The sequence below is a fragment of the Bos indicus x Bos taurus genome, chromosome 16 (genome assembly GCF_003369695.1).
Source record: "Bos indicus x Bos taurus breed Angus x Brahman F1 hybrid chromosome 16, Bos_hybrid_MaternalHap_v2.0, whole genome shotgun sequence".
Classification (NCBI taxonomy): Eukaryota; Metazoa; Chordata; class Mammalia; order Artiodactyla; family Bovidae; genus Bos; species Bos indicus x Bos taurus.
In genome coordinates, this window is record NC_040091.1 from 70456249 (window position 1) to 70469093 (window position 12845).

At 35.4% G+C, this 12845-nt stretch overlaps 1 protein-coding gene across 1 annotated transcript in view; it reads right to left on the reverse strand.

Annotated features, from left to right (window-relative positions):
• The window catches only part of PPP2R5A (protein phosphatase 2 regulatory subunit B'alpha), a 72683-nt gene that overhangs the window by 11842 nt on the left and 47996 nt on the right, over positions 1 to 12845 (reverse strand). Inside the window, exons 4-6 of the mRNA XM_027565655.1 lie at positions 5814 to 5906; positions 1502 to 1632; positions 784 to 843 (exon numbers count right to left, since the gene is read on the reverse strand). Coding sequence (XP_027421456.1) covers positions 784 to 843; positions 1502 to 1632; positions 5814 to 5906 — 284 coding nt within the window. The remainder of the gene's footprint in view (positions 1 to 783; positions 844 to 1501; positions 1633 to 5813; positions 5907 to 12845) is intronic.

Here is a 12845-nt window from a genome sequence, read left to right on the forward strand (position 1 = left end):
ATTACACAGACTGTCACTAGGAAGCCTGTTCCTCTAAGTCATGCAATGGTCCCAAAGAAAATAAGAACTGCCAATTCAATGTCCCACTAAGAAATTTTACGTTTTCTATAAAGCCTATCACTTATTGATGCCTTTATTTTTCTTCTCTAAAGTACAGGAGAGTCAGTATCACAATATTGTTAGAATTTTCAATATATCCTGAAGTAAATGGGTAGTTTCTCTTACTTTGAAAGTTCTGAAATTAAGAACAGTTCTCTCTATAATCATGCCCTAAATATTAACAGAGGAGACTAAAACCATTCTTTAAATACAGGGTCTAAACTCTCAGGTTAATACTGCTATGTGATGAACAAGAAGGCAACAAAGATCACAGAACTAAAATCGAAGGTTATAGACTCTTCTAAAAAGAACAGATGTACGGGAACGGTCCATCAACATTGGAACAAGAACTCCTGTAACTTCATCAAAGATTCACTACAGCTTATTTCATCCCTTCCCAGTCAGATCCTGTAAATTTCCGAGGCGGTCTAGCAAGATTAGGCATAAAATATGCCACAGTTTCAAAAGCAGGAAGTCCACTCTGAAACAGATGCTCTGTGTGGCACTACTTTAATATGCTGACCCCCTAAAAAGCTACAGTAAGAACTCAGTTGAGAAACTATGCCTTATACTGTATATTCAAATTCTAAAATGTGAAATAATTTCTCTAATCCCAGCTAATATTTTAATACATAAAACATTCAAAGTTACTTAATTCTTAAAAAGAACAAAAAACTGACTTACCTTCCTAAAATTTCAAGGAGTTCAGCAACACCATTGAAATGTTCTGTTTCATATATAAACCTGAATTTAAAACAAAGATGGAAAAACATCAGAAAACTAAACTGAATGAAAGATGCAGGAAGGTACAAAGATTAAAGCAAAACCCTCTAATGTGAAACCTACTTAATGATTTCATTTATAAAGTAGTCAAGATAGGGCCCACATACATTTAATTAGCTTTGTCAGAACATCAACTGAAAATACTTTAAGAGCTATTGATTTAAACAGTATTTATACAGGATTTTTTAAAACAAGTGCTCAAACAGACAAATTCTTCTCTCAATAAAATTTAACTATAAATAACATGTGTATTATCTATTAAAAACTGTCATTAGTACTATCCACTTAGATGAGAAGTTACAAGAAAAAGTTAGATGCAATCAAATGATATCCACAAAATTGGCTAGAAATGACTCAACCTCTATCCCCTGGAGAAGGAAATGGCAACCCAGTCCAGGACTCCAAGACTCTTGCCTGGAAAATTCCATAGACTGAAGAGCCTGGTAGGCTACAGTCCATGGGGTCGCAAAGAGTCGGACATGACTGAGCGACTTCCACTTCACTTCACTTCACTATCAGTTAAGTTCATAAGTTTCAGACATTAAAAACTAAAGAAATTGGAATAAAAAAAATATGGAAGGGAAAAAAAGTGCTATACATGAATATACAAATAATTTACCTGAGGAAAATGTTGTTAATTTGTTTTCTGATGAATGCTCTTAATCCAAGAAATTTCCCATAAATTCGATGTAGAACAGTCTTCAGGAAGTCACGTTCTCTGGGATCTTCACTATCAAAAAGCTCCAGGAGCTTTAAAAAAAATCTGAGAAATTACTTTTTAAAAATAATCGAGCTAACACTTCACTCTAATTTTGATTTTAAGATAACCCACAAAATCTTTAAATTTTTAAAAAAGACTCTGCGCCTTATCAGATTGACTTTATTATTGCTAAATAATGGCACTAAAGAAGCGGCACTAAAGAGTGGCGCTAAAGCTTAAGGAGTATTTCTTTTATTTCATTTTGAAAAAGAATGCACAATAAATCAAATAAACACTTCAAAAAAAAAAGTGTGTTTTTTTTTTGCCTTCCCATTCATTTTAAAATTCTGTCCTACTCTTGACTACTAAACATAGCTTATAATTTTAAACTGTTGAAATCAGATTTTTTTTAATGCTTTTAGAATCTTAAGCTTGTAGATTGCAAATTGTTAAATAAATAAGTTTATATTACTGTTTTAAATAAAAAGTTGGATTTTCTTAGGAGAAAATATAAATCTATTTATAAAATACAATTACCTATGATGTCATCAAGGAATTTCACGTTCTGTACTTTGGGATTGTTATTAGATTGGTGCAAAAGTAATTGTTGTTTTGCACTGTTGAAACCTGCTGTTTGATATTGGAATACATTTTTAAGTAAATGTGGTTATGCTATACATCATTTTAATGTGTGTTTCTCGCTTTACGTTTTTTGCTAATAAAAGCCCAATGACTTATTACTTGCTGTTTATTTCATATTTATTTCAGACTATGTAAATGACGTTAGACAAAAAGCAAACTCGAGCGATTTTTCTACTTGAGTTCAAAATGGGTCGTAAAGCAGCAGAGACAACTCACAACACCAACAATGCATTTGGCCCAGGAACTGCTAACAAATGTACAGGCCATGGTGGTTCAAGAAGTTTCGCAAAGGAGATGATAGCCTTGAAGATGACAAAGACAGTGGCTGGCCACTGGAAACTGACAATGACCAGTTAAGAGCAATATTGAAATGGATCCTTTTACAATCACATGAGAAACTGCTGAAGAACTCAACATTGACCATCATACAGTTATTTGGCATTTGAAGGAAATTGGAAAGGTGAAAAAGCTCGGTAAGTGGGTGCCTCATAAGCCGACCACAATCAAAAAGATCATCATTTTGAAATGTTGTCTTCCCTTATTCTATAATACGTCAACGAACCATTTCTCGATTGGATTGTTGACGTGTGACGAAAAGTGGATTTAAACGACAACCACTGGTGACCAGCTCAGTGGGTGGACCAAAAAAAAGCTCCAAAGCATTTCCCAAAGCCAAAATTGCACCATAAAAAGGTCATGGTCACTGTTTGGTCTGACCCACCACAGCTTTCTGATTCCCAGTGAAACCATTACACTGAAAAGTATGCTCAGCAAATCACTGAGATCACCAAAAACTGCAGTATCTGCAGTCAGCACTGGAACAGAAACGGCCCAATTCTCCATGACAACGCCTGACTGCAAGTCCCAAAATCAATGCTTCAAAAGTTTAATGAACTGGGTTACAAAGTTTTGCCGCATCCTCCATATTCACCTGACCCCCTGCCAACACACTACCATTTCTTCAAGCATCTCGACACTTTCTTTCAGGGAAAATGCTTCCACAACTAGCAGGAGGCAGAAAATGCTTTTCAAGACTTGGTTGAACCTGAAGCATGGATTTTTACAGGAATAAACAAACTTGTATCTCAGCAAAAATGTGTTGATTGTAATGGTTCCTATTTTATTAATAAATATGTGTTTAAGCATAGTTGTAATGATTTAAAATTCATGGTCCAAAACTGCAATTACTTTTTCATCAATCTAATAATTACTGTCACGATAGCAAGCTCTGAACCTTAAAGTTTTTTTTCCATTCTGTCTTGAATTATATGTAATTGCTAATTTGTGTATCTCTTCTACAAGAGTGGGTATTCTTTGAGAATAGTGATGACTTCAGTTATAATCCTAAAGTATCTTGCTTATTGTCTGCATTTGGTATTTGCCAGATTATTAAGTACTGCATGAGGCTCCAGCTAAAAATATCCATAAAGCATGAGAATTTGTATTATTATACCTAATTAAGTCACTTCAAATTATTCTAATTAAAATAGCTAAACTATTCACTTAAGACACTCAAATACAAGTTTCTGATGTTGAGTTTACTTGGAAGATATGCTTTGAAATTAATAAAAGCAATCCTTAATTGTTCAGGTCACTATGTCTAATTCAAGAACAAATATAATGTAATACAAGTTGATCCTCGGGGTCAATGTGAAATATTAAACAGTTGTTAGCTAAGTAGAAAATCTATTTAAGTAAATATTTTGAAATATTATAATCTAAATAAAATAATTTGTTTTATATAATCACATTTATAATCTATTTTTATATAATTAAATCCTGACTGTGCCATCTTCTAGCTCTGTAAATTTGGACATGATCTAGCTCTTTATGTAACAGCAGATAAGGACAGTGCCTGGTACATAAAAAGCACTAAATAATTCTTAGCTTCCTCCTTCAGGAAATGATTTGAGCACAACCTGTAATTATATACTTGTTTTCTCCTCTTGCAGTAACAAACGTCCAAATTTATACTTCAGATTATTCTCCTGTACTTCTACGTCTTAAACTTACCACCTAATTAAATAATTTCAAAATACAAAAGCTGAGAAATGTCAGCTTTTCAATGGTATTTATTGAAGCAACACACTAAGAATACCTCAGAGTAGTGATCTGTGAAAGCACAGTGATGTAAGCTGCTAGAAACAAATTATGGGGCCTTGGCTTCTCGGACAGTTCAGGCATTTAGAGTAGACGGCAGAAAATGGGTCCTATCCTACCAGTATTCTTCCTGCTCCCCCCAAACCCAATGAATAATCCAGCAGCCAAAATACCTCAGACTCCAGGGTGAAGAAGCCCTACAGTAACTGTTCCACTCAACCTGCTATTATCTTAAATACAATTTAACACAGCATTACTAAAGTTCCTTAATACACTGTATTTCTTCTATAGCACACGAGAGCTACAGAAGGAAACATGCATTCATCTCTAATACCAAAATAATACAGCTCCATTTAATGACTGCTTCTAACTTGGTATTAAAATGAAATTAACATTTTACAGTTAACACACACCTAGTATTTCGTCATAGTTTATGAAGAACTACTTGAAAGGTTAAAGGACAATGACAATGTTCTTATCAATACTTCACAGCACTAGTGAAAATACTTTACGTGGTAGCTACAGCAGATGACCAGAAATTAACTCCAATATGTGGAGCTCATGAGCTTTATCCTAGGGGCACATAATGGTGGGAAGAAGGCAGCAAAGGTCCTTGTAATGATCTTTAATCCTGGTCTCAGCACTTCATTACTACCCTTCCACTCATCCTCTGCCTTTCTTTAAAATGCTAATTACTTTAGAAAAGGAGAGTATCAAATTCCTAATGAGACCTAACTCACAGCCAAGTACTTCAAAAGAGAAAATGGACCCAGAGGTTTGGTCTACTTCACAATCTTGTCTAGGGCCAGTAAAGTCCTCTGTATTTGAAAGATGCCTTTAACTTATTGAAAAGATTTTGAAAATAAAAACGAACACATTCTAAGAAACTAATTTTAAGTATTAGATTCCAAAATAAAAAATCCCCAGCTAACAATCAACTTATAAAAAGAAAGAAGGTATCACATATATTTAGCTCCTTTCCTTCTTCAATATTTTATCTGTGGTTTAGGAACTGGGTGGCTAGAATTCATAAGGTGGGAAGGAGTAGGGGAGAAAAGGTAGTGACATAAAGCCCAAACTTCTAAAAATAATTCCTTATTTATTTCCCCCTCTCTGTCACAGTGCTTAGAACTATATGTCAAGTTCAAGCTCAAAGACTTAAAAATTTTTAAAATGGTCTCTCCTTAGTTATACCAAATTTTCTAAGTTAGATATTCCAACAAGGCTTGCTTTTCTGGTCTTTATAAAACAACTATGAAAACTTAGGATTTAGACAAGATAATTTAATTGATATAACAGAAGGCAAACTTTGATTAAAAATACTCCTGTATTCTCAAAGCTACTTTACTTTTAGTTCTCATCATCTGGCAAGAATATCAGGTACTGTTAAAAAGAAATCCTTAAACTTTTGAAAGACTATTTTAATCACAAGTTAATAAATCACTGCTGAAACGAATATAAGGAAATTTAAGACAGAAAAATTCCTTACCTGTTGTACAAATTTCTGATCAATGTATCGCTTTGCAATGCTAGGCTGGAAATCAGGGCTCTCCAAAAATCTCAAGAAGAATTCATACACCAACTGTAAGACAAAATGAAATAACAGCCAAGATGAAGCCTATAAAATTTTACCCTATGTGAAATTCATATCAAAAACATACCTCCCTTAACAACTTAGTAATGAGATTTCAGATCTCATTATAAAATGTGAATTGGTAACATTTTTTTCAGAACTAAATATATACGCACAATTTGGTCTCCCAAGTTGGTACATTTTGGATTTACTGCTTTGCATCATTCATTGAAAATATTACCTTACAGGAGCCAGAAAACAAAGACAATGCCTATAAAATATTTAAGTTACAAGACTTTGCATTCCATACTCACTGGGAACCTTTCTTCAGTGGTCTGCTAAACTACCTCATCTTAATTTCCAGAGTTCCCTAAATGCAGGATCAGAAACCTCCAGATAAGAATAAACTGAATTGTAAGGGACAGTATATCAGTATCAGTTTTAAAAAAGAGAAAAACTTCAAGTCCTTCTATAAAACTACAGTGGAAAAAAAGTAACTAAATTGAAATCAGGATATCTTATCCACACTTTAGAAATAATTAACCAAATCGTACAAGTGCAGGGCTCAGAAATAAATGTCTGTGCACCACAGTGAATAAACTAAAAGCCCTAATAAACCTCTACTTAAAAAGTGCTAAGCATCTTACAAATACAGTACTGCCCTTCTTACCCTCGAGTGCTAAGTTCTAAGCACCACCTCCCCATGACTGAATGGCACTGGACCCTTTTCTGTTCATGGTTTCCATCCACAAATTTAATGCCTTTTCCAGCTTAACCGAGCACTTACCACGCACTGTGGCCATAGCTTTTGTAGTCTGAGGTGTAACAGCAAAACCAGCATGATTTTTTTTTTCCTTCCTCAGAATTTCACAGATAGAAGATTTATTACTGGGACGGCCCAGAGGGATGGTATGAGGAGGGAGGAGGGAGGAGGGTTCGGGATGGGGAACACATGTATACCTGTGGCGGATTCATTTTGAAATTTGGCAAAACTAATACAATTATGTAAAGTTTAAAAATAAAATAAAATTGGAAGAATAAAAAAAAAAAAAAAAAGAAAAGAAAAAAAAAAAAAAAAAAAAAAAAGAAGATTTATTACCACAGATCGCAACGTCAGCATATGCTTTTTTTCTTTCCTTATCCAGTTGAGAACTTTTACCTTTTCCTTAAAGCACTTCACAGCTTCTCTCTGGCATCCCTAAAGGTTGTTGCTGTTTAGTCGCTAAGTTGTGTCCAGCTCTTTTGCGACCCATGGACTGTAGCCTGCCAGGCTCCTCTGTCCATGGGATTTCCCAGGCAAGAATATTAAAGTGGGTTGCCGCTTCCTTCTCCAGGGGATCCTTCCAAGCCTGGGATCAAACTCCTGCATTGGCAGGTGCATTCTTTAGCCCCAAATCAGGGTTACTTGAAGACCAGTACTGCAATGCCGTGACAGTCAACTTGGTAACAGAGGTAGAGTGGGACACAACTTAGCGACTGAACAACAATCACCACCACCTGATGGGACCGTTAGAAACCCTAAGCAAAGGGGTTTGAAGAACTTCTGGGCTGGTGAACACATCAAAGTGCTAAGAGGGTGGCACACAAAACCCGAGCCCTTTGCTGCACCTTACCGCATGCCTGTCTTCTATTTGGCTGTTTCTGAGTTTTATCCTTTATAATCAACTGGTAACAGTAAGTAAAGTGATTCCTTGAGTTCTGTGAGCTCTTATAACAAATTACTGAACTGGAAAAGTTTGTCATGGTAACCCCATATTTATGACTATCATCTGCAGTGAGGAACAGTCTTGATGGACTGAGCCCTTCACCCTAGAGGTCCTTGCTAACTGTGGGTAGTTAGTTAGTGTCAGAACAAATAAACTGTAGGACACACAGTGAGAATTGGAGAATTTCTTGGTGTAGAAAATCTATGTATTTGGCATCAGAAATGTTGGGGGTATGGAGAAGGCAATGGCACCCCACTCCAATACTCCTGCCTGGAAAATCCCATGGATGGAGGAGCCTGGTGGGCTGCAGTCCATGGGGTCGCTAAGAGTCGGACACGACTGAGAGACTTCACTTTCACTTTCCACTTTCATGCACTGGAGAAGGAAATGGCAACCCACTCCAGTGTTCTCGCCTGGAGAATCCCTTGGACGGAGAAGCCTGGTAGGCTGCAGTCCATGTGGTCACAAAGAGTCGGACACGACTGAAGCGACTTAGCTTACCAATGTTGAGGGTAGAAAAAACAAGTCTTCCTTTAGCTACGTTTAGTATGAACAGATAGTAGGCACTGTAAAGCGCATTCACTTATTGGGGAAGACAAAAATAAAAACATGTAAAATGGTATATACACAAGAACCATATGACAAAACTATGAGTGCAGGAGACATTTAGAAAAGGGCTGTATCACTGTGGGACAAGGTCAACAGGGCAAGTTTTAAGGAGGACACACAATCTGAGCCCTGCATTAGATTTAATTTTGGACAAGAAGAAAGAGGAGGGCTTTTATAAGATAAGTAGAACTGTCTCAAGAAGAAGACCGCGTAGGGTAGAAGCTGGTGGGTATGGAATCAGAAACGCAGAATCCTTATGCAGATTCCGAGTTAAAAGCCGTGGTAAGGTGGGACCAAGTCAACCCTGAGTCAAGTATGGCATGCATTAACCTATACACTTTACCTCTTGAGATGTGCATCAGAAATGGAGGGCTTAAGGCTTATTAATTTTAACAGCAATAGCATGTCTTCTGGGAAACTTACATGACATCAATTCCAGATCAAAATGCACCCTCTAAATCACATAGCCAGATGACACCTGCACCTATCACAGATATGACATGTTATTTCTTACAGAGCTTTCATCAGCACTGTTTACCTGACACAGTGAACATTAATTAAGTGACCAGTCAGGATTAGCAGCGAATTGCTTTTATGCTACCAACTTAGCACCACTGAAGAGATGATGACAAAAAGTTAAACACATGTTGAATAACCCCAAATAGGGGCAGAATAAACACGAGTGATCTACAGAGCTAAAAATCTTCAATGTGGCACAACTAAGACTGCATTTCTATAAAATTGCGTCCTGTCTCCAGTCACTCTCTCTACACCCTTTATCCTGTGCTATTGTTTTTTTTATTGTATCTATCACACCCTATTATTGTGTGTTATTCTTTCCCCCAAGAATGTAAGACAGTTTGCTTATTAGTTCAATACTTAACCCCCAATATTTAGAATAATGCCTAAAGACAACAGATGCCCAATAAATATTTGCTGAATGAAATATCATAGTTGTTGAGAAATTGTATTTCTGTATTAAAGTTTCTCTATCTTCTTCCACATGAAAAATTGATTTGCCCCAAGAACCTCAGAAACCATGCTGCAAAGAACAACAGATACTTTCAGCAGTGAGTTTAATTCTCTAATAAAATGGCAAACTTAATGCACGAGTGGTGTTATGGCTGGTCTTCCTATTCCTATAAGCCAAAAAGCACCCTAAAAATGATAACTAAGATAACTAAAAACTATAAGGAATGAAGGATAATCTTTCCTTTCTACTCAGTACTGACTGTGTCTTTCCTATGGTAGGTAAAATACATAAAATTCTGGTCTTTATCAATAAAAGATTTTAGAAGGTACAATATAAAACAGCAAAGATTATTAATGTATTTGTAATGTATTACTGTATTTGAAAATAAGACCTATACCAAAAGCTAAAGGAACTAGAAATGTTAGACCTAGAAAGGTAAAGATTTAAAAGCAACTTTAATGATTTACAAATACACAAAAGGCTCTTTTTCAAGGAATATGTTGACTGAATGTTTTCCAACCTCTATTAAGAGGAAGCTAACTTAAATGGAGTTTTAAAAATTCATCTAATCTTTGAAAGAATTTATATAAGAATTAACATATACTAAGCTAAATGAGAGATAGTAAGGGCCTAGAACATTGCCTGCATGCATGCTAAGTCGCTTCAGTCATGTCCAATTCTGTGCGACTCTATGGACTGTAGCCCACCAGGCTTCTCTGTCCATGGGATTCTCCAGGCAAGAATACTGGAGTGGGCTGCCATACAACCCAGGGGATCTTCCTGACCCAGGGATCAAACCCACATCTCTTACGTCTCCTGCACTGGCAGGCAGGTTCCTTACCACTAGTGCCACCTACTGCCTGGGACATAGCAAACACTAACAAAATCTTAGTTGTGTAAGAATCTTTTTCTCCCCTCTGTAATCCTTTTAAAAATAAGACATATTCTGCGTGAACCCTGAATAGCTTATATAGGATCAACCTGTTTTCCCTCCTGCTCTTTTTTAACTATAATAATTAAAAAGATAATTAATAACAACTATGATAAAAAGGTTAAAGTAATAAAAATGTTTATCAATCTTAAATAAGGATAAAAGATGTTTCTTTTCTATTTCTGTGTATAAGTGTTAGTGCATTAAGCTATGGTCCCTTTAATTTTAGATTCTTAGAACATGCAAATATTTAAAATACAGTATCTGGTCAAGAAGTATTTGAACACGAAGGTGTACATTATAAAATATATATGTCCCCAGTTTAAATTTCTACTTATACAGATCATAAAGAAGAGCCTCTAGTCCCTAAAGCCAAGTTATCTTAAAAAGGTCTATGTTCTATTCAGTATCCTACATAACTGCATCTTAATTATCTGTGCCAAAAAGAAAATTGATAAAAGAAAACAAAAATACTACATAATCTGCCTGTATTCCAGGCTAGTAGAGCAGTCATGCCTCTCTAATTATCTAAAACTAGGTACATAGAAAATTACTATCTTTTTGGTCTTCAATAAATATAAAGCAATAATATTTAGGACAAAAAATTTTTAAATAACATAACTGTTTTATATTAATAATTATCATATAATATTTAGTAAATTAAAAGACATGACCAATCCACCAATCCCCTAGTACTGAAATGGCCTTTCTTTTGTTCTTTTCTTCTGTGTTTCTTTATTCCATTGTTCATTAGTATTTCCATTACAGTGTGAAAAAAAAGTAAAAAGAAATTGTAAATTAGCACACTTTAAGAAAACTCATGAAAAGGTTGAAGAAACAAAATTTTGAAAGGTTTTGAAATTATTTGAGATTATTCCCCTCACTGACTAAATTTAATCTTTATTTTTCACCCTAACAAGTTAATTTCTAGCAGCAAAGATCCAATAAGCTAAATGTATTAATAAAATGCAAACTTAGTACCAAACAAAAAATTTCAGGTGAATTGATTCAAATAATATTAACAAACAGGACAGAAATTTTAATTGAGCAAATTTCCTCAGTGCTACACTATAATTTCATTCATCAGAACAGCTTTAACATTTTACTGTAGAGAAAATATGATGACTAAATAGTAACAAATCCTACCAATCAGTTCACTTCAATTTACCAGGCCATCGACTGCCAGATTTAAAAACGGTATACCAAATTTAATTACTAGAAATATTTTAAACTATAAACACATATATACAGACCAGAGCCTTTTAATCAGAAGACTATGGATGTATAATATTTCTTGTGTGTCTCTGTGAATTTGTCTCAGAGAACACCCATTTTTAAAAATCATATTTTGAAAGTAACTCACCATCCCCTAAAATTTAAGAACCACTAGTTTCAGCAAATTTAAGTGAAATCTCAAATCATACCAGTGAAAAACAGAAAGCACACTGTATGTATGGCTGAAATTTTACAGTTAATTCTCAAGGGCATATAAAAATATCTTAATGGAAAAACCATTTTTCAAAATTAAAAGACTGAAGAGATTCTTTTGAGATTATCCAACTACATGTGATTAAAAATATGTACAACTTAACAGCTAACGAGAATTTCATGCTTTTAAAACCTCTGTATTATTAAACCCAGTATTGCTAGTTTTACAAAAACCATGGCATAAATTTCAGATGAACTGTGTGCAGTGCTACTAAAAAGTAGTTTACCACTTCAGATTTTCTATTCTATAAGCTCTAATGTGCTGATAAATCTTAAAAGTTTTATCAATTTACACTAATCCTAGGATTCCTCTTTCATTCTATTTGGATGTTTAGGTGCTATTGCTATTGCTAAGTCACTTCAGTTGTGTCCGACTCTGTGTGACCCCATAGACGGCAGCCCACCAGCCTTCCCCGTCCCTGGGATTCTCCAGGCAAGAACACCGGAGTGGGTTGCCATTTCACTCCCCAATGCATGAAAGTGAAAAGTGAAAGTGAAGTCACTCAGTCGTGTCCAACCCTCAGCGACCCCATGGACTGCAGCCTTCCAGGCTCCTCCATCCATGGGATTTTCCAGGCAAGAGTACTGGAGTGGGGTGCCACTGCCTTCTCCAGTATAGGTGCTAGACAGACGAAATAAATAATGAAGCAGACTATTGCTTTAAAATGTCCCACGTAGTTAAGAATATAAATTTCTTTCTCTTGTCTTTTATAATAAAATATAAAATGAAATGTCACTAAAAAAATTCAAGTCCTTGCAAAATAAAAATCAACAATATAATCTGGGGGAATTCCCTGGCAGTCCAGTGGTTAGGACTTTGCACTTTCACGACAAGGGCCTAGGAGGAACTAAGAGCCACATGCAAGCCACATGATGCCGCCAGAAAAAACCCAACCTTCCCCAAACCAAACAATATAATCTGAAGCAACACCGTGCACCCATATATAAAGCATGGTTCTTCTCTATCTCCCAGGGACTATGTAGAAAATGCTGATATTATCTATCCTATTGTCATTAACAAAGCTATCATTTTTCATTTTATTCAGGATAGACTCTTGTCTCCAATGGTTCAAGCCTGTGGCAGGCATTACAGATAAGCCAATATAACACCCATTCCCTTCCCCCAATATGTCTCTACTACTGAAGCAGGAAAAACTAAATATTCATTCTGTCAGTCTGCCTTTCAACTACAGTAATGGAAACATGAAAGAGTAAAGGAAAAAGAGAAATTAAAAACAATT